This window comes from Mastomys coucha, unplaced genomic scaffold, assembly GCF_008632895.1.
Source record: "Mastomys coucha isolate ucsf_1 unplaced genomic scaffold, UCSF_Mcou_1 pScaffold13, whole genome shotgun sequence".
In the NCBI taxonomy this organism is placed as follows: domain Eukaryota; kingdom Metazoa; phylum Chordata; class Mammalia; order Rodentia; family Muridae; genus Mastomys; species Mastomys coucha.
Window position 1 is genome coordinate 80,171,259 of NW_022196895.1, and position 22,451 is coordinate 80,193,709.

A 22,451-nucleotide genomic window follows, 5' to 3' on the forward strand; every position below is an offset into this window, starting at 1 on the left:
TTTTTACACCATACTATGGTTTTCAGAACAGCTTACATATTTTAAAAGTATTTATATACCCAAAAGAAGTGTAGAGAATTAAATTGGGAGGGGGTTTGTAAGAGAACAACAAAGTGAGACTGAATGCTTTGCTTGACATTTGTAACTCTTGTATCAAGTTAGCACAGTAACTTTAAGCTCTACTAAATACAAAACAAACAAACAAAAACACTTTATATATTTATGTTCATTTAAGAAAATATTAGTAGTGATGCATTATTTTGAAATATACAGTTAATATGTTTGGAGTTATTTAAAATTTATATTGAGAAAAATGTATGTATTTTCAGTATTGCCATAGGCAAGCATTTATATAAGACTGTTAAAATGATTGTTGTTTTATATCAAACAACTTTTATAATACTCATTTTTATTGTTACAATATTTTATAAATTTTAAAGAATATGACAAAAAAGATATTGTAGGTATTGAAGTAGGGGTCTTGGGGTACAAAAGGGAAACAAGAATGTGATTTAATTCTGTTTACTTAAAATATGTTTTTAAATGTTAATAAATTCAGATAAATTGAAATCATGTAACTTTTCTCATCACAATGCAAAAAACCTTAAAAAAAAAAAAAAGAATCTCTTCCTTTAGTGTGATCAAAACAAGGGAAGCCTTGTCTTTCATCTCAAAGACAAGTTTGATTCAAATCACAACAGGCCTTCCTGTTTATGATCCCTGATCTCAATTTGTGCGAAGTACAGAGCTAATTTCTACCCATCCTTTCATTCACTGTCACCAATATTTTACTGAAATCTTTTGAAGAGTAAAAAAATAAAAACATCAAAAAACCCAAAAAACAAAAAACCCTGCTAGTCCACCCCACGTCACACAAAGTGTCTAGAGACAGCTGCAGCGGTTTGAAATCTCTGGTCAGAAGTACAATATGAAGCTCTGGACCACATGGTGAGTTTCAGTACCTTGTATGCATTTGAGTGCACTTGTTCTTAATTTCTCTTCCTGCTTATAATACCATCTAACCTCCCAACTTGTAGACTCCACATTAAGAACAAAAACTAAAAGCTTGTGCTTTATGAATGCAAGCATCCAAGAACAAGCATATTCAAAGTTCCTACTGCCTACAGAAGGATGAGCAAGGGTCCGAGAGACTGCAGTGCCACGCATAAGCTACCCAGACTCCAGACACCCTCCATCAGTGGGTAAGAAAGTCAACAGTGAGATCAGCAATGGAGCCCGTGTAGACACAGGGCAGGTTCTACTAGCAGGCTTTGTGAAAAGCAGTAGAGGAAACTGCTCCAAAAGAACTGAGACATTAAGTGAGGTCAGTGCCATGAAGATGGGCAGGGCTCCCACTCTTCTGACCCAGCATGTTGGGTACAGAAGCAGCTTTCTAGTTCTTTCAGGGTCAGGCTACCCTAGGCTAATGCTGAGCTAAGAGGAAACACTGCATCAGTGTACTGAACAAAATCAGTGCGTTCCACACGTGGCTCACGTATCCCAGTTAAAAAGAAAGCAATGAAAGAAACCTGAGCGGTGTCCTCAAGTCAGTGGGACTGCCATGGGAGCTGAATTACAGGAGGGTGGAAGGATCTGGGAGCCAAGAAAACACTCTTTACTGAGGTAGCTTAGAGCATACACTAGGATAAACATCTCTCTTAAGTTGCAGAGTTAATTGTTTGTTTCAGTTTTTTTTTTTTTTTAAGTAAAGTTAAGTATTCTTACAAGGACAGGCCTGCGAGTGGCATGAGACCTCCAGTGTCACTCCCTGGTTATCAACTCCTGTTGGCTTCCTGTTTAAGTAGCACAAAATTCTCAAACAGGTCCATGGACCTCTCTGGCCTCATCTGCAGGCTTCCTCTAGCTCGCCATAGCATACTAAGGGCCAGAACTGGGGTCCAGACATTTTCAGGACCTAGCCTGGGAGGCCCTTTCATTGCCTGGGCCCCAGCAAAGCTCTAGTCTTACAGTGGACATCCTGCCTGTTACTGAAAGCTGTCTGTGGCTCCTGTGTCATTTGTCTCTCTTGCAACAAGCTCTGTAAGGACCACGATCATCTATCTATGTTCTGCTCACATGTGAGCCCTGCATGAAGCAAGTGAACTCATGTATTTATTCCACTGTTCAGAGTCTCAGGCAAAGCCCACTGAAGGACAGTGGAAGCTGCAACAGAGATCACTGCATGCAGTGAGACTGATTCTCATGACATGACTGTCTACTTTTCTATCCAGTTCACATGCACGCTAGTGAAAGCTGACAGCAGTCGGGTAATTCACACACCAACGAAAGATCAGTGTTAGCCCCAAATTTGGATGTTTTTCATCACCATGAGGTTTCTACTGTGGCATGTGCACTGTGGATGCCAACTCCCTCATTGCTACTCTGTAAAGCTCTGAGGTAGTTTAAACAGCATTTGTTGCTGCTTCTTTTGGTTACAGAAAGCAGCAAAATATAGGAAACAGGAAATCTTGCATTTCTTTGGGCTCTTGCTTTTTCTCAGCAGCACAGACAGTAAAAACAAACACACAGATCTGGGGTTATAAAAGGAACAGTTAAAGACTGTTTTTTAGATGTTCTTAAGTTATTTATTACTCATGACCAAGCAAAATAATAAAGGAAGGAAGAAAGGAAGAGAGGAAAGAAGAAAGGAAGAGAGGAAGGAAGAAAGGAAGAGAGGAAGGAAGAAAGGAAGAGAGGAAGGAAGAAAGGAAAGAAGGAAGAAAGAAAGAGAGAGAAGGAGAAAGAAAGAAAGAAAGACAGAAAGAAAGAGAGAAAGAAAGAAAGGAAAAAGTAAGAAAGCAGCTATCTAACTCTATGTTTTAGGATGATCATCATTAAAAATTTGGTAGTATCATTTGCATGTTTATATTCAAACACATTTATATACATATTTTATTTTTTGCACTTTAAGAGACATATGATCACAGTAGTCAAAATATTCTGCAAATTGTCTTTTGCACACAGCTACACGCTATGGTTTAGCAACACATCTACATCTGATTCCTTTTTTAAATAGCTGTGTATCTGTTCATGGCATGAGTAAGTATTATTAACATAATCCCTCCTGGTGGATATACATTTCGTCTCTGTGCCTGTGAAAATGACTTATAATGATCTTAGATAGCATTGCATTCGTTTTGTGAGACTGATGCTTAAACTGCTGAGCCAAGTGGCATTCATAGTTCAAAAACTGAAACTGAAGTCCATGTATACATGCATCAAAAACATCACACAGAAACCTATATGCATATAAAGCTCAACTAATAAAAAACCCCAGATTTCATTTATTTTAAAAAAAACATTATTATAAATTCCTATTCACCTATCCCCTTATAATGATGTGCGGGAGGGTCCAGGAACACTAAAGCTCTGTGGGATGCATCGTCCTATTAACATGCTGGCTCTCCTCAGGCTCCTGCATCTCAAAGGTCATCGGCTCACTGTGAGGTTGTCTTTATTGTCCTGAAACTATGGGAGAGCTTAAAATAAAAATGAGATTCATGAAGTATTAAAAAAAATCATTTTATTAATTATTTAAAGTCTACTTTTGTACTTTACAGATCAATTATTAAGTGTGTATAGTTTAGATCTGAAAACACAACTAATTCTTTAAGTAGTTGTATATTGGTAAGGGAACTATTGATGCAAGAACATCGTATATGACAGTTCTACTTAATTATGCTTTGTTTATAAAAAATAGAACAGTGGTATCCATCAGTATTGTTATGTTTCAATCTTAACTAAAATTGAATCATTCCATCCTGTAGGGAAGCCCATCAGCAGGAAGTAAACAAATCAAAACAGCTTCAGAATTTCCTAGAGAAGGCAGGATTCACTAGGCCTCTTCCTCAGAACTACGACTTCTCCAGTAAGACAGCTGAGAGTCCCTCTCAGACTGGCCAGGCTGCAGAACAACTCCCAGCCAAGCCTCGCCACCTGAGAGAAGCAGCCAGGTAGCCTAGGGGCAATGACTAGCTGAGTGCCTAGGACAGAGGACAGTCTACGGGTCCCACTTCCCTTCCCTTGTAGTTTTTAGTTCCTGTAAGTGGCGAATACTTAGGAATATTTTTAGAGAATATATTTAGAGAAGGTACAATCTACATTCGTCCAATAAAACCTAAATATCAAAAAGGACTGAAACATTCAGCATGGTTACTAAGGATAAATGGGCCAACATTTCCCATTTGAAAGGGACTAGCAAAGCTGCACATGAATAAGTCGGGGAAAGGCAAAACTAAAAGGGCATACTACGTGTCAGAGAGACGGAGGATTTTCATTACAGAGGGTTAATATCACAGCCAGAGTCAGGCATAGGTGGAAGGACTTCTCTAGTAAATAGTATCCTGAAATGCACTTGAAGGGTACTAGACACAGAACATCTAAGTTTAGATTTTTAACTAGCACATGATTAAAATAACAGATTGGAACAGCAGTGCAACGCACAGACACACGTGCACACACACTTCATAGAGCAGCCTATTTGACCCAAGAGCTACACCTGTGCAAAACCCTGTCAGGAAAACCCACAGCAACTGTGTGGATGTGGCAGGTTCTGAGCCATGAAAGAAAGCAGGGAACTCCAAGGTTATGCAAGCCATTGGCAAGCTGGTGGAAAATGACTGAGATGGACAATACACAAAGCAATGACTTCAAAGGACAACATACCCATGAAGCACGCGTGCCCAAGCCCTCAATGTGACTGTGACCAAGGTAATGAGACAGCTTTTCACATCTATCATGGACACTATTGTTTCCCTGGTGAAGAGTTCAGACAGGTCGATATTAGTGACTGATTCCAATGAAGCTGCATAACACTGAGAATCTGGCCTTTGATTTCACCTATTAACCTCCTAGGTTTAACAACGAGAGACGGGGCATCAAGGAGACTCAACCCCATGTTTTGTTTTGTTTTAAATCTTACATATACTTAAAACTTCCATGCTTAAAGTTTCACACCTAAGACTAAACTTGGTACATCAGGCCCTCTTTTAAGGTTTTAACTCCCAGTTTTGGGAAGCTGAATTCTCCTGTGAGAGACTTGTGACTGATAGCACACGTTGGTGTGGTGATCTTCACTCCAGCATCACAGTATTTAACAAAGTAGGAGCAGAGGTGTGGTCACACTGACACTGAAGGCTGGCTGCAGACTGTCTTCAAGTAGTCAGCTACTTTGTGAATATTGAGCTAATTACAAATGCCTGCATCACTCAGCTGTCACACATGATGTGGTCATTTGTTGAGACCAATCTGCAGTTAGTTCAAGATCACAGAAACCCATCCCTTGTGTTCTTTCCACATAGGTAACACTGCTACTATCTCTGATAAACACATTAGGATGTGTACTTACAGATGTTATAAGCAATTGGACATCTATTTGTATAGTTGCTCAATTAATGCCTATGTTCTGCCAAGGCAACACGCACCTTTACTTGTTCTCACTGACTCCAGGTGTGGTGTGGAAGGGGTCATTGTAGATAGGGCTAATGTGAGTTTTTCTTTTTCTTACATGTATAGCATTTCACCAATATCAACAAATGTCATAGGAATCTCATTTATTAGATCAATACAACAGCTGATACAAAATATCAGCAAAACTTAATTTCTAGTGACTAAAAATATTTACAACATGGCAAAGGAAAAACTAGAAATTAAATTCATGAACTTAGATGTTTTCAAAACCTTGCTTAGACTGAAGCTTAAAAATTAGTTTTTTTCTTCTCTACAGAGATAGCAACAAGGTCTGTGACTAATAATTTGGACATAATAAAGAGGTTTAGATTAAAATATCTTTGAAGTTGTAGTGTATGAATGTGAGGGGTCTCTTCACGTTCTGACTCATGGGAGAAACCCTACACCTCCAAGATCACTGCATCTCAACTTCTGTGGTGGCAGGGCTTCAGTAAAGCTCACAGTACGTACAAGGCCCTGCGGTGTTTGCTCAGCCCATGGAAGAGACTCTGCCTTCAGGGTGAGGCTGCTAGAGGAGCAGTGTAGCGGTCAGCAGCAGTGCTGCGGGGTGGGGAGAGTGGCTCTCTCTATTCTGTATCCTCATGCAGATGCTGGTCCTGAGCTTGGAGAAGTGCAGTGTAAGTGAATGTAAAGACTCAGGTAAGATGCCTGTGAATTACTATGCTGCAACTTAGTCCTCCTTAGAGAAAAACATTCAATGTTACCTGATTATGATAAAATATAGTTTCCCACAGTGAGTGAAAATGACTATTCCTACCATCATTCAGGAGTCTGCTGGTACCCTGGCACCTTAATGCCTAGGCTATGAACACATCCAACTTGATCCTGCCACAAACAACAAAACACTCGGTCTAAGTGTTTCTGTCAAAGAAGGAAAGATATTACAAATTTGATATCTGCAAACTGACCAGAGAGCATCTAACATATTTTATTGGATATAGAAACTGAGGTGAAAATATATTAAGTACTAAAGAGAATCCCATATAAAACGATATTACTTCGTGGGCTTAGTTCTAGCTCATGGCCAAAGACTCATAACCTGAAAGCATTTATTACAAACACATTTATTTATTTTTCATTATATACCAGGGGGTAAAGGGCAGAGATATGGTTGAAGACTCCACAGCAGGAAAGCATTAAAGCAGAGCAGAGCCCTCAGTGGTCACTAGGGTGCTCTTTGTCTCTTCCTTCTCTTGAGTTTCATCATACCTACATCTTCCAGGCTGGCATCTTGCTCCCCACACTACCATTCCTGACCTGGAGCTCCTCCTGTCTGCTTCAGATTTCCACCCTGTCTGCTTGTTCCACTTCTGACACTGATAAATGTGTCAGCTTCCCTTCACACATTTAATATTAGTCAACTATGTGAATACTTCAGACACACAAATACGAGCTACATTAGCATCCTTCCACTCACCTTTAAACAGCAAGAGCACTTAAAAGTTGAAAGAATTTACAATAAAATGTGCACAAAAAAGATAACATTTGGTACCTATATTATTTGGTTTTCGATTTAACTGTGATGTTTTCCAGGTCTAAACAGCCAGGGAAATCTAACAAATAAAAATCAACAGTTTATCCATCAAGTACAGCAAAGTGTCATAGTTCAGTGTAGACTGGATTCTTAATAAAATGTCAAATATTCAGCAAGTATTTGGTTCACTTAAATATTAGACCAGCAGAAATGGTTGTTGAATTTGGCAGCTTTCTAAACAACAGAAGTTCAAGTGAAACCAAAAGCCATTAAACAAAACACAGCACATCAGGAGAACTGAATGTCTCCCTGGTAAGATATGGACAATCTTTACAGCAGACTACTTATTACAAAGTCATGTTTCTCAAAAGAGTAAGGAAAAAATTAGAATAAAAGTGGCTAAAACATGAATATGTGAGCTGTGTTAATAGTCTAGACCATCTATGTTAACATAAAGTACAACACAGAACATGGACCTTTGTCAATAAAGAGGACCACCTATTGGCATAATTAAAAAGAACATAGAACAGAGTAATTTTTAATTTTATATTTTATTTGTAAAATGCTTAGGGAATATAATAGAAATCTGTGTCTTATTTTAATTATGTTACAAATATTAACTCATCTAATCCTTTCAAGACACACAGTATTAAGAGACATTGATGGCTACTTTAGCCCATTGAAGACATCGACCCGAATGTGTCCCAGCCAGCACCCAGAAGGAAAGTGGCCCTGCAAGTCACTCTAGCAGAGTGAGACTAGACAAAGGCTGTAGAGCAGGCCCTGCTGCTGTGCCCAAAGAGCATAAGCATTCTGTTCCCATCAGTTACATCCCATGCACTGACTGAACTAATCTATGCTACTTGCATAGGAATCCTGTCTTTTCCTTTACAAACAGGAAGTCACTTATGCTAGGTTCTTATTTTAAGCATGCACTAAAATTATGAGTCTTTAGCAGGAAGAATGAGTCCCTGCCAATCACTCTGACATGCTACTCAACAAATGGCACTAATAGCGGTGACAAGAGCGAGCACGTCTGAGCAGAGCTTTTTAAGAAGACTCTAGACCAGCCATCAAAAATACTGTTTTATGGAGTTAGGCCTACGCTATATTCTGCTGCAGTGAAAGCTATTAGGTGATTCAAGTGACTACTTTACAATGATGGATTTTCTTCTATTAAAAGAATGTATCTAAGTGTTTTTAATCTTTCTTAGAAAAAAAGGGAAAACAATAAGTAAGAATATTTCAAAAAGCTCAAATATTCTCCTTTTTTTCTCAATAAAAAAATTTGAAATTTTAAATGACTCTTACATCCAAACATTCGCTAACATGTGCCATGGAACACCTTTCAGGTCAATTTACCTTTAAGGCTCATGGCAATTTGTCTGATGTTCACACTGATTCTTCCCTATTTTTGCACTGTCCTTTTCAAGTATGTTTTCTAAGTAACCTCTCAATGCCCTGAAAGCCATGGGTATAGAAAACCTAGTTTCCAGCATGTGGAACTGTGTAGACTGTGGAGTGATGCTTACTTCCCGAGTTTGCTGAAGGAAGGAAATTCAGTCAAATGCCATGACATGGATGAATACTGAAGGGCCATGAGAAATCCAGTCATGGAAGACAGCGTCCATATGATCAACCTGCATGTGAGGTACAACAGTCTCCTGGTCATCTCTTTCTCCAATACTTGATTTTAGTGTCACACTTCCTTTAGCACAGCCATGAGACTGTAGACAGACAGATAGACAGACAGACATATTCCTAGCACATTCAGACATAGATATTGAAACTCAGGTACCAAACACATTGCTTACATATGTAGCAGGTTATGACACATGCATCAGTCAATGATAACAATGAAATTGCCTAACATCACAGTTCTCGGAAGGCCTCTCTCATTTAGTGACATATGGCTATATTGTGAATATAAAATATGAATTAGGTGAGTATATTGTTATAATTTCAAAGCTCACAAGAGAAGAATATCAAAATTTTTTATTAAAGACATAAAAATTAAAGAACACAAATTTCATTGTGTACTGTATTCTCAACACAAATATACAGACTTCATTTTATTTTTCTGTAAGATTTTTTTGAACTGCATTGTATATTTCCCTCTGTAAGAAAATCATACAAGAAAAGGGACAGGAAGTATCAAATCAGACAACTCTTGATGGATTTAAATCAGATAACAGAACAATGAAGAGGTGAAGGAAACAAGGCTGAAAAAATGAATATAATCAACTATAGCATTTTGAGAATAAAATTAAAAATCCATATATACTTAATTTTATAAACTGCTATGCTAATATAAAGAAAATGGCACAAAGAAATATAGCTAATTTACTTGGAACAGAAGTACAAAAGAAATTAATTGAAGAAGGTAATATTTTCAATGAACAAGATACTGCTTTGTAGACAAAAGAATACAACCCATATTTCATACGTTACACAAAACATGACTTAAATGACTCAGAGGATTAAATGCAACTTAAGAGGGCAACAGACTAACTTTTAGGGCAGTTTCAGTCCATGGCCGTATCCCCACTGCTGGGAACCTATGGATTTCAGGCCATGGCCGTATCCCCACTGCTGGGAGCCTATGGATTTCATTCCATGGCCGTATCCCCACTGCTGGGAACCTATGGATTTCATTCCATGGCCGTATCCCCACTGCTGGGAACCTATGGATTTCAGGCCATGGCCGTATCCCCACTGCTGGGAACCTATGGATTTCAGGCCATGGCCGTATCCCCACTGCTGGGAGCCTATGGAGCACCACAGCACGCATGGCATTAGAGCTTCTGGTTTCAAGGCTGTTGGCAAACAGAGAAAGACAGCAAGGCCATGGACAAGGCACATGTTCCCCGAGGATGGCCTAAAGGATATAATTTCTCTCTCCAAAACTTATCTCCTACTCGCTCATTTTTTTTGCAGCCATCAATGGACAAGCCTACAATGAAAGCCGGTGGTTAAGGTCCAGTCACCTCTCTGTGATTGTAGTCATAGCCTGGGAACAAATTACTGATACATACACCTTTGAGGGTACTTCACATTCAGACAGAGCATCTTTGAGGGTACTTCATATTCAGATAGAGCCCTTAGTCTTCAGTCAAAAGTAAATTAAAAGCATGCGACAAACTGAAATAATGACTTCATGGCATTTCATTTTTGTGTGGTGTGTGTTCACCCAGTGTTCGCTTAGAGTCATGATGCTAAGTATATTTTTGAACTCTTACTGGATAATGGTCAGTTGGTGAGAATTCTTCCATGCTTCCCCAATTTTAAGGGGGACACTTGCCCTGCTGCTGTTTAGCATACACCTAAGCAAACATTAAATGTTCTGGATACAGGCACTTTACAAGACAGAGCTGTATATTATTTTCTGCCTTTTTATATAGTTTTCTTTAATTTTTAAATAATGTCCTTTGAAGTACAAAGCTTTGTTTTATGAAGTTTAACTTGTCTCTTTCTTCTTTCTTTTACCATTTCTGCTTTTAGTGTCGCAGCCACAAGTCACTGCTGAATCCAAAGTCAGATGGACCTAAGTGCACAATGCCAGGGAAGCCATGGGTCAGATGCTCACAAGAATGTCCTAGTCTGTCTGGTGAGGATGTCTAGAAGCCAAAGCACATAAGGGCAATATACACAACTGGGACACACAGGCCACCTGAAAATCAAAGCCACCAACTTTAGAACCTGGACAGGAAACACACAAGATGAGCCTCAGGCACAACACAGTGCCAGAAAGTAATTTCCAGAGATATCCACTCATCAGAAAGGAAATACCACTTTCCAGTGGAGGAACCTGTAGAACGCGTCTCATTCTGTTAGTCAGAGCAGCATCTGTAGCTGTGACAAACGCCCTTTACAGCCTCAACTAAACCGTATAGACATCAGGCTAACTCAAGGTAAGGGAAACTCCACACAATGACTGGTCCATATCTGTAAGTATCAAAGTCCTAAAAGAGGAGAAGTGGACTTGGACCAGGAGAACTAAGACATGACAGCAGTAGCAAATGCTGGCCTGCAGATAGACTCCAGTGAGAAGAGAAAAGGAAGGACAGGACTGAAGAGACAGCAGACTGAGAAAGAAGGGAGCAGGGACAGAAGCACTGAGGGAACGTTTGTGTCGCTGGGTTTGGCTGTTCCATGACGACGCCTTGCTGACATGTAGGGATGCTAAGTGAATGCTACTATTCCATACTTTTGTGTGATTTTGTAATTACTCTACAAAACCTCACAGAAGAGTTGTGCGATGGTAATTTTACTCATTGCAAATAAAAATGAATGAAACTGTCAAAAATAATATTACATTTTTAATAAATTTCAAAGATACAGTATACCTAAATTTCATAATTTGAAAAATCTATGGTGTTTTCCTTCATTAAACAGGTTCAATTCAAGCAACAACCGGTTATGCAGAGCTAGTGATGGGACTTATCAATAACTACAATAAATAGTTCTTATATAAACCACTTTTAATTAGGATTCAAAATATGTGATAGCATGTAAATTTTTAAAATATGATTACGTTGAATACACAGTTGGTAACAGGTCTATAAAAAGTAAGAGCTGCATCAATTACTGGGTCAGATCACACTGCCCTCACACGAACTGTCCACAGTCATCTTCCCTTGAACAATAACCCCGCTTCCCTCCTCTTTTCAAACTGTGCTTAGCTCTCAGAGTCTCGTTCTCAAATGCCGCGCATGCTTTTCTCAGTAGACCACAAAATAACTGTGAGAAGGGAGTTAAGACAAAACGAAGGACATGTTGCTGTGCTCTGAATTGCACAGGCTTTGAAGGCAACTGAGAATAAGCCTATCTTTTGGGTGAAAATATGTAAACAACGCTTCAGAACTTTTCCTTAGCACCCTGTAGCCAGCAAGGAGCCATTGTGAGTAACATCTATCCAAGAGGATTTAACTAAACAAGTTCCTGTGATTTTCAGGTACCTCCTGTCAATCCTATCAGGAGTTAACGATAGAACACATATTGATAAAGGTTAATTTCAATTGCATTCTGTACTACTATGAAGCTGAGAAAGGAAATACAGACTGGTTGAGGGAGTGGTCGAAGCTACATACCTTGACTCAGTCCACAGCAACACTAGTTCATTTGATTCTATCTTCCTATTTTCTTCTGTATGATATAGGGACATTGAAAAACCACCATGAAAATACTCACCATAATGATTAACGCTACTGTGCATTTTTACTTCCTAATGTACATATTCAGATAATATGAAATCTGAAATTCCCTACTTTTAAGTTTTACATGGTAAAATTTTGATTAACTGATTTTTTTTAAAACTATTTTACATGTAGGATTAGACTATATGTTGGAACATTCAAGAAGACATGAATTTGATTCAGCCAGACTCTAGTTATGTGTCCTTAGGCAACTTAACTACTGGGAGATCCATTTTTAAAATCATTAACTGGAACTCGTGACCATTGAAGCCTTGGTTTTGAAGATTGAACGGTCTGGTGGGAAGCCTGGCACTATTGCCCCTCTTCCTCCTTTTCCCTTTGTAATTAAAGCGCATTGAGGATGGCATGAAAAGCAGAAACTGCAGCACTGCCACTGGCCACGGGACAGAAAGCCATCAGGATTCAGTCTAGGCTGAGACTTCAGTCAGCGAGCTCTGCCTCCTCGGGTACTGGTACTGAGAAGGACATGAGGGTGTGCCAACCAGCCAGAGGCAAATGTTTCTTTGACAATGATCACAGTGCTGAGCACAAACAAGAGGTATTCGTATGCACTGCTGCTACATTAAAGACTGTACCTACTTGCAAGCAATGAAACATTAGAGGGTGTAAGGATGTGTCACTGCAGGGTCTGGACCAAAGAAGAATATTGTTTAATAGAGAACGCGTTAAGTCTGAGCAAGTCTGCTTCCCTGAGGAGTAAGGACTGAGGAGTGACACACATTCTCACAGACAAACACTCAGGGGTGGGTTCCTGGAATGTCAGCCATAGCACTAAAACGCAGTCTGCCTGACACTTTTCACTCCTCAACTCAAAGAACGCAGTGCAGTTTATCTAAACTTAGGAACTTGAACAGGTATGAAAACCAGAAAGAGAGCAAAGAGGAAGGCCAGCTACCAAAATACCAAAGTTGCCATGCCAGGATGGCCCCAGAGGGCTGAAGACAGATGCCAGGGCATACACATGGGTTGGGGAGGAACAAAGAGTCTTAGCAGCATTTAAATAGATGAACGGGGTCGATGACTGGGAAAGGATTCCCACCCCTAAACTGTTAATTATTTTAGGAAGTCTTTTGTTAGAGTGAAGAAGTAGGAGACTAGAAAACAAGGAATCCAGCCTGAAGGTTAAAAAGAAGAGAGGAGAGGCTGAAAATTATAGACCTGTAAGTCTAGCATCTATATTAGGAAATAAATTTGAGATGATACTCATGGATGAGCTTAATGATACATGTGGAGAAGTACAATTTAATAGCAGTGAGTCAGCATGGCCTTACCAGGGCAAGCATGTCAGAAAAATTCCTCCCTTTTCATGTTGAAGTAATAATTGGGTTTTGTAAAGAAAAACCAATGAAAAACTGTCAGGTATTTCAGACTTTTGGGATTTTTCATAAAAGAAACTATTGTACAGGATGTCATGACATGTACCAGGAATCAAACTGACAGCGGGTATGAAAGGAGCCGGTGGAAACGGAGGGCCAGAGCCCTGGGGAAGGACGGCCCTGCGCACACTCTGCAGGCCAGAGCACCCAGACCTGATGCACACCAGGAACAATGATGTGCGAATGTGGAGCTTGCTAAGACAAAGGCAAGTGGGCTGGGAAAGAATATCAATTTAATCTAAGTATAAATCTGAGTGAAAAAATGAATTAAGTATAACTTAAATGGTACTGAATTAGTTATAGTTAGAAAGGAAGACAAAAGGACACAGGGTTTTGATAATAGTCAAACTTCCCCATTCCTATATTTATAACTGCTATGAAATAAAGTAGAATAAAACACATCATAAAGGATACAAAGCCTAAGCTAGAAAAGAATATGAAAATCTAGATTTATAAACATAGCATGGTAAATTCGCATCATTTACCCTATAAAGATAATAATTTAATGTACTATTTGAGTGATATATTATATTATGTCTTAGTACTAGAACAAATGAGAAATAAATTTAAATATGAAAAATATAACATATGTAATATAGTAAATCAAAATACTTTAAAAATAGCATCTCATGGCTCGCTGCTGAGTCTCTCCTGAAGGAGCACTGCTCTATCACTGCCTTCAAGACTCTCAGCCTCTCAGAGAGAAATGTGAAAGACAGGAGAGGGGCCTGCCACATTCTACTGGGGCTTTGGGGGACTCTGCCAGTGAGCAATGAGTGCTGCCTCAGTAGCATGAAGAGTCAAAGTAGTCTAACCAGACACCATCTGTTTGTGTAAGTTCTAGCTGATAAATTGATTATAAAACTTCTAAGGTGCCAACTCATCAAGACAGAAAACGTAGACACCATTTGCTTTTGCTTGTCTCCCAAAACATCCCTGCAAACAGAGGCCAAAAATCAGCTACCCCACTATTTCTTCAAGATACTGACTATATGAATTATTTAAATTGAAGGAATATACCAGTATCAAACTCAACACAGTCATATATTGTCAGATGCATTAAAACTATTGTCCTCGCTTAATTTATCTACCAAGTCCTCTGATGTGGATATCACATGAGAAAACTACATACCTGAAAACAACCCTGTCTTTATGAATGGCCTTCCCTTGGTTTCCACACACACAGCCTGACTTTGGCAGCCCTGCTTATGATCCTGTCCACAGAGTACCAGTGAGCTAATAGTTCCACTGCATGCTCATCCAAAGGCTCCCTCACAGACATACACTAAGAAATCCCAGGCAGGGTAAAGCAGTCTGTCTTGAGCACATGGGCAGAGTGAGAAGCAGAGATGGGTAGCCATTTGTTTCAGCAGGCCAGAATCCACTGGCTATGTTTCCCACAGTGCTGTTAGGACCATATCACAGGACATTCTTCTACTAACTTTGGGGAGCATGCCCTCTCAAACAGAACATATGCCCTCAGGCCTGTGTTTCCTTGTTGTGCAGAGATTCCACACCCAGGGATACTTTTCAATTAAACAGAAGCTAGGCGACAAGAATCATTTTGCTTTACCTAGAGTCTCCACTATATATGACACATTTCATCATATGTGACTTCACTCCAAGAGGTAGGAACAACTTGGCAGATGAGCAGCACAGGCTCATCTCTTCTTCCTCACAGAGAGGGAGGAGATGGGGACATTCAAGGTGCCTGAGTCTCTTCCTCAGTCCCATGCTACCGACCTCCATGTTTTTAATGGGGAGATAGTGGTATAAGGAATATAGCATAACATTTTAAATATAAAAATAACGTTTCACCAATTAATAAAAACAAAACCTCAAAAACTCTGACATCAGTATAACTATGCTTTAAATATTTGCTATTAACTTTGATGTTCCACAATAACTTTGTTAGATTTGCATATGTAATTAAAATACAGGGGGAAGGGCCTATTTCTATGCTAACTGGGGAAGGAGCAAGATGACCCTCCATATAGGGCCGGAAACCGACTCCATCAACGCTGGATTCCATGGGAAGAAGTCACAGTCTCTAGGAAGAGCATCATGACCACTGTGGAGAACACAATGAGATCTGTTAAGGACACAGTACTTTAATGTTTCCATTCCTTACCAGCATGCAAGTATGCGAGGTCAGGGTTCTCGATGTCAGGATGCTGCTCTTTCAGGTGGTTTCGGAATTCCACGGGGACATTCGTCCCATAGTCACATTTTGGGCAGTTGTACATCTTGACACCTTCATGTTTGCCGGTGTGTAAAATGTGTTTGCGGATATTCTCAGCACAATTTGACCTATCAAGCAAGAAAGGAAATGGAATTAAGTCTAATCAGTATCTCTACATCACAGATGCTGATCCAGCTCCCCTGGCACATTTGTGTCTATGCTAAGCAGTATTCCATTTACTAAATTCAGATGGTTAACCTAAGTGAGAAATCCACCTTATGATGATGTGCATTCCATAACCAAGGTACCAGGTCCTAAGGGAGTCTTTTGCCTCAGCAAGTCACCTCTGTAGAACTAGAGGACTGTATGTTTAGAACATGTTTAATGTTGAATTGTTCTGGTACTACTTGAGCACAGCGAAGATGTTTGCTTATGCATCAGGCCACATCAGCAAATGAACGCCACTGAGCTCAGAGCACCAAGGAAACAAAGCCTTCTCTTCTTAGGTTCTACCAGGAAAAGCAGTTTCCCTCCACTTGTGCCGAGAGCCTCATGACAGAAAGGGAACTACAAACAGCCCATTGATTTACTCCATATTAGGGCAATGTGTTGATACCAGAAAGTTCCCGGGGATGGTGGAGTTTCAGAGGGAGATTGGACACTAGTCAAGGGCCCACTAGCCAGTGAAAACAGTATTGAGTAACAGAGTAAGACACACATCAGGACTCCTGGAAGACACTGCAGAGAATGAAACCCTGCAGCCATTCTTAGAAAATAGGCTTCCTGAGTCCCTGAGGATGAGAAACAATACTTAGTAGAGACATGGTATGCCACACAACAGAAGGCCAGGAATCACTCTGATGTCGAATGTTCAATGACATCACAATGCTGGTTTTTCACAGAAAGTATGAGTCAGGGAGGTGAGGACGGTTAAGCCAAGAGTTTATATTATCCTTATGTAAAGGTAGTAAGTACGGCTGGACATTGAGACTTCATGTGTCCCTTTTCATGCACTCCTAAGAGAAGCTGGATCAGGACCCACATGTCACAGACAGTGAATGAAAGTAACATGAAGAGCAGGATTTCAGAGACAGGCAAAGAGTGATTTTTCCCACTGACAGAATAATAAACGTGAAAAAAAAATAAGTTGCTCTATGCCAGGGAAAGCTAAAATACAAGAAACAAAAACATTAAAATGTTAAAACAGCTAAAACTGCAATGCCTGACTCTTTCTATTTTCCAAAAATACTTCAAAATTTATATATAAAAAAAATCAACACCATGAGAATGGGCAGGAGAAAACAGGAAGTACAGAAATTTCCTAGCTAACTCAAGAATGATTTGGGCTAGGGCTTGGTCAAGGAGCTGTTAAATATATCTTTGAGCTTAGACAGAATATGCATAGGCTAGATGATATACAAACACACACTTCATTACCAAGTCTGTTTTGCTCTATTGCTAATCAACAATGAGAAAGAGAAGAAAAGCACCAGGTGTGCCACATTGCCATCGGCCTAGCACATGGGACACAGCCACCCGAGTCCCTGAGGGAATTCTGCAGCTTAAGATGGCATAATTTCCCAGACTCACATGCTAAAGGCTGCTCCCCAGCTGACTATAGCATTCTGGAAGGTGCTGTACACCTTATAGTAGGCCTGCTCATAGGAACTGGGTCCCTTGTGGCATGCACTAAGAGGGGCTCCACCATGCTCTGTCCCTTTCCCGTCTCTCTCCTCTGCTTCCCAGTCTCCATGAGCTGAACGCCTGTGTGTGATGCATGCTGTCTGTCCTGGTATGTAACGGTCTGTGTCCTCAAGCACCTGGCTAAGACTGGACACTTAACTTTCCGAGACCGCGGGCTAAAGTAACTCTTCCCTCCTGCTAAGTGCTCATTTCAATTATTCTGTACACTGACATAAGAATCCCTAAGTGACAGTCTAGTATGTGCTTATGGCTACTTTTGGAAAGCTCTTTTGTACTCACACAGCAAGTTTACAGCACAGAAGCACGGACTGCAGAACCACTCACATGCATAGACACGCATGGGAACAGACTAAAGGAAGCCTGACAACAGGTATAGCTAGCACCTGCTGTGCTAGTAAAAATGAAGAAGAGCATTTTCTCAATTGTGCAGATAACTAGTGAATTATTTCAAAGTATTTCTACAGTTTTGTAGATCTCCAATTTATTTTTGACTGCAACAAGATATCTGCTAAACTCACCATTGTTTATTGATGCTGGAGAAAAAAATGCACAGCTATCACTACATTTCATTAGTACTGTACTGATTACGATTATATAAATATTATATATACATATATATATAACATATATGTGTACACACAGGAAAGAGAGAGAGAGAAAGAGAAAGAGAGAGAGAGAGAGAGAGAGAGAGAGAGAGAGAGAGAGAGAGAGAGAGAGAGAATAAAGAGAAATATACAGAGACCAGAAGCCAAGGGAAGGCATGTAGGTAATGCTGACTGTGGCTGACAGAGATGGCGTTTGTTTTTAGCACAGCAAAAGTCTAAGGTGACTGAGGTGGTAGTGGCTGGTGAGTACACCAGATCCCACAGGGTTTTCCAGCTTCAGGGAACAGAGGACATGTGTGCTATCTCTGGGTTAAGATCACAGCCTCATGTCCCTGTCACTAGGAAGACACATGCTAACAGGGCCGAGGTTTCAAAGTGAAGAAGCTGAGACTTGCTATTTCATGTGAATAATATCTTTAAGTGAGTGAGTAATGAGCGCTTACTGAGTTTATCACTCAAGATATCACTCTGTCTGATGTGCACATAAGGCTGACTATCACGCATGTTGTTCACATAAGGCTATCACGCATGATGTGCACATAAGGTTGACTATCATGCATGTTGTTCACATAGGCTGACTATCACGCATGTGCTGCTCCTCTTCCCTATGGACTGGCTGTACAGAGCCATCACCATGGACACATGCATGCAAGATGCCCTCTGATCAACCCTCTAAAATCCACAAAGCAAGCACCCTGAGAACAGAGGAGGCACAGACTGAGGTGGCCTTTTTGTCCTTGAGTAGTACTCCTCTGGCATGGACTTCCATCTCTGAATCCTCTCCTTTGCCACAAAATTTTTACATGCTAAAAACTTTATTCCTGTCCCTAACTATGTATTTCCATGTGTATGCTGTCTTCCGCAAAACTAAAAATTCTTAGAAATATGCTAAGGAGTTCTATGCACACTTCCAATCCTCAGATGAGCTCTCTGCCTCAAGTGCCCCAGGAGACCCTCTGTGGATAAAGAAGACTGCCAAGCAAGAGAGCACGAGGACAGAGCAGGACAGTCTGGGAACCCTGCTTCTGGACCTGCGGGAAGATATGCTGTAGGTCTGCCCCCGTCCCCGCTACCATTCCAACCAAGTAGGCTGCTAAGGGGCAGGTGATAATTTAGGCATAAGGTTAGGCAGCCCAGCCTATGTGTGAACTCAAACCCTCTATGTATAGAGCTCTGTAATCTAAGGCAGTTACTTTAATTCTGAAATCCCTTTCCCTTAATTATGAAATAAAGATAAGAGTTAAGCCATCTGAACCTGAATTTAATAGTAACATAAGGCAAGTGCCGAGCTTTTACCAAGATCTCAGAGTAGTTCAAAGCTGTCTAGAGGTTCAAGTTTAGACTCCGGGTTTTCTGAGTTAGCACAGAGGAATAAAGGGCAAAGGTGCGGGGCACATGCACCCAGGATCTGGCATACTGTAGGAGCCAGCCATCACCTGCGACAACCATCAAACTTGAAGATCTCATCACTATGATGGCTTCTGCCATTTCTCAGCTCAAAGGCTACAACTCCAGTTCCTGTGAATTCCACAGGGGGAACAGCAAAGGGAGGTCTCTCTCAATAGCTCCCAAGGCTGAGGTAATCCCTGAGGAGCTGCCAGGACCCAAACCCCAAATACTCTTTTGATAAGAACAAGATTATTTTAAAAGTTTTTTAAAACTGCTAAGTGGTGGTGATGCACACCTTTTGTCCCAGCACTTAAGGCAGGTGGATCTCTGAGTTAGAGGCCAGACTGTTCTACAGAATGAGTTCCAGGAAAATCAAGGCTAAACAGAGAAATGCCTGTCTTGGGCAAAAAAGTTAAAATTAAACTCTTTTGTTAAAAATTAACTCTTTGAAAATTCCATGCATGCATACAATGCATTCTGAGCATACTCGTTCCCACTACCTCTGGGTCTATTCCTTCAAACAGCTTCCCTCCTCCCCAACATTAGACCCTTCAAACATCTTAAAACATTAATTAATGTGCATGGATGTCCCATGCTACAATGTGTGTGTGTGTGTATGTGTGTGTGTGTGTGTGTCTATGTATATATATGTGTGTGTGTGTCTATGTGCGTGCATCCATGTGTGTGTCTGTAAGTCATAGGAGGACTTTTCTCCCTCTACCATGTTCATCTTGTCCATCCAAGTAATCAAACTCAGGCTTTCAAATATGCCAGCAAGCACTGTGATCTCCCAGGCCACTTCACTGACCCCCTAGCCCCGAGTCTAACTTGTGGCTGTCTATATATGCATGGGTATGAAGAAAATGTATTCTTTCACTAGAGGCTATCAACTAAGAATGTGAGTAAGGGAACTGCCTTAGTTATGGTTTCTACTGCTATAAGAAAACATCATACCCGAAAGGGGTTTATCTCATGTATACTTCTATATCACAGCCCATCCCCAGGAGTGCTTTCTACTGGTACTACTCCCTATGGCTTCCTCAGGCCACTTCCTGATAAACCCCAGGACAATCTGTGCAGGTGTGGCACCACCCACAAGGGATCGAACCCTTCTACATCAATCGCTAATTGAGAAAAATACCCCACAGACAGGCCTAAAGGCTAATCAATTGTGCTTCCCTTTTCTCAGATAACACTAGCTTGTATCAAGTTGACAAACAAACAAATGAACAAAAGCCAGGATGATGAATCCTTGTCATTGTAAACCAAGCAGTACTATTAAACACAGCCTTCCCTCCTGCTTATCCTCAAGATGCCATGGTCATCTTAGCGCCACACTATAAAACATGGTGTATCTGCAAAAGCTCCATGGTCTTTAAAAATTAAAAGATTTTAACTGTTCAGTCTCTTTAAGACATTCAAAGTCTCTCTCAAAGTGCAAACCCTCTCTAAAATGTCCAATGTCTCTCTAAATGCCCAACATCTCTCTAAAATGTCCAGTCTTTTTAAAGTATCAAAGACTCTAAAAGGTCAGCTGCTCACCTGTGACCTCCTCTAAAATCAGAAACTCATGTTAAATTCATGTAAGGTGAACTGGGACACTGTCGCAATAAAATCAGAGCAAACCAAAGCCTGACTCTAAATATCTCCATGCCCAGTGTCTGGCTGTCACTTATCATCTTGTGGGCTGCAAGGGGCGTGGGAGCCAAGTTTCTCAAGCTCCTCACAGAACACACAGCTTGTCTGCTGGGCTCCACAGTAGCTGTTGTTCTCAGGTATCATCACTTGGTATTAACATCTCCAAAGGCCCGGGGTTCAGCTGCAATTGGGCTGCACCTTCACCAACTTCCTCTCACCACAGAGTTCAGGGAGCTCCCACAAGGTTCCAGAACTCAGTCCTGGGGCTTCTACTACATCTGTTTCAGGAGCGGATACTGGATGTTTCTTATGTTAAAAGATGAGGGATTTTAAGTTTATAGCATCATGCCAAGGAAGAAATTAAGTGAGACAATGTACTTTTGAAAATTATACTTATGAAATCACCACCATCAAATAAAGAGGGAGGGCTCAGAAGTAACAACTAATCTCAGAGAGGCAAAAGGGACTTCTGAGAGGCCAGAAACTTCACAATGAATTCCAGATAGATAGCATCAAATACCTCAAAAACTGCAGAAGTACTTAAAAGTGATTTAAATAAATATAGGCACTAAATATCTAAGGAATGAACCTACCTATGTAACAACTCAGTGTGAAATAGACCTAAATTACCCTAAAGAAAGTATTTAAAAATGAAAAAAGTTTGGAGCAGAGATGGTGCATTCATATATATGAAATATAAGGAAGCATAATCCATGTAGTGTGTGTGTGCTTGCCTGTGTGCATATATATGTGTGTGTATATATGTTTGTTGATTTGCATATACATGAAATTATTATTTTTAAATGACATATTCTACTTGGACCCTTGAGAATATGTTACCCCCTCTGTCCTTCAATCTGAGAGTTAATACACTGTGAATAGCAAAGTGATGATGTAAGCAGGATTCCACCTCTGAGCACACATGTGCAGTGATGTCGGCTGCTGCTGCTGCTGCGTCTTCATCTGCTCTACAGCACAACGCAAGCGTCACAGACAACCAGTCACTCTACTCGCTACACTGCATTCCGCAGCATACTACCAACGAAATACAACATCACTATATACAGTATCTGCTACGTGGAAAATACTGAATTAGAGAAAGGAAAATCCTCTGCCACCTTATTCAGAAATAAGGTGAATGTTATATATGATGAAGACTGGAGTCATAAAGTCAAATGTAGATTTCAGCACACAAATACTGCAAAATTCTACAAATCAAAAAACATAAATATAAGAAAATATTAGAAATAATACATAAAGCTTCCATGAAGGTAAATAAAGCCCTCCCCAGAAAGTTCTGTTCTCAAGAGGCCAGCAGATGCTTAGAAATACTATGAGCACACAAGTAGGGAGGTGAGGGGGCTCCTTGTCCAGAAGGCCAGGGAAGCAGTGCACACT

General features: G+C 40.4%; 1 protein-coding gene across 2 annotated transcripts in view; it reads right to left on the reverse strand.

The window, feature by feature from the left end:
* Window positions 1-22,451, reverse strand: part of Znf407 (zinc finger protein 407) — a 411,238-nt gene that overhangs the window by 95,424 nt on the left and 293,363 nt on the right. For both annotated transcript variants that reach the window (XM_031366182.1, XM_031366183.1), the window contains one exon: window positions 15,667-15,845. In XM_031366182.1, the coding sequence (XP_031222042.1) occupies window positions 15,667-15,845 (179 nt within the window). The remainder of the gene's footprint in view (window positions 1-15,666; window positions 15,846-22,451) is intronic.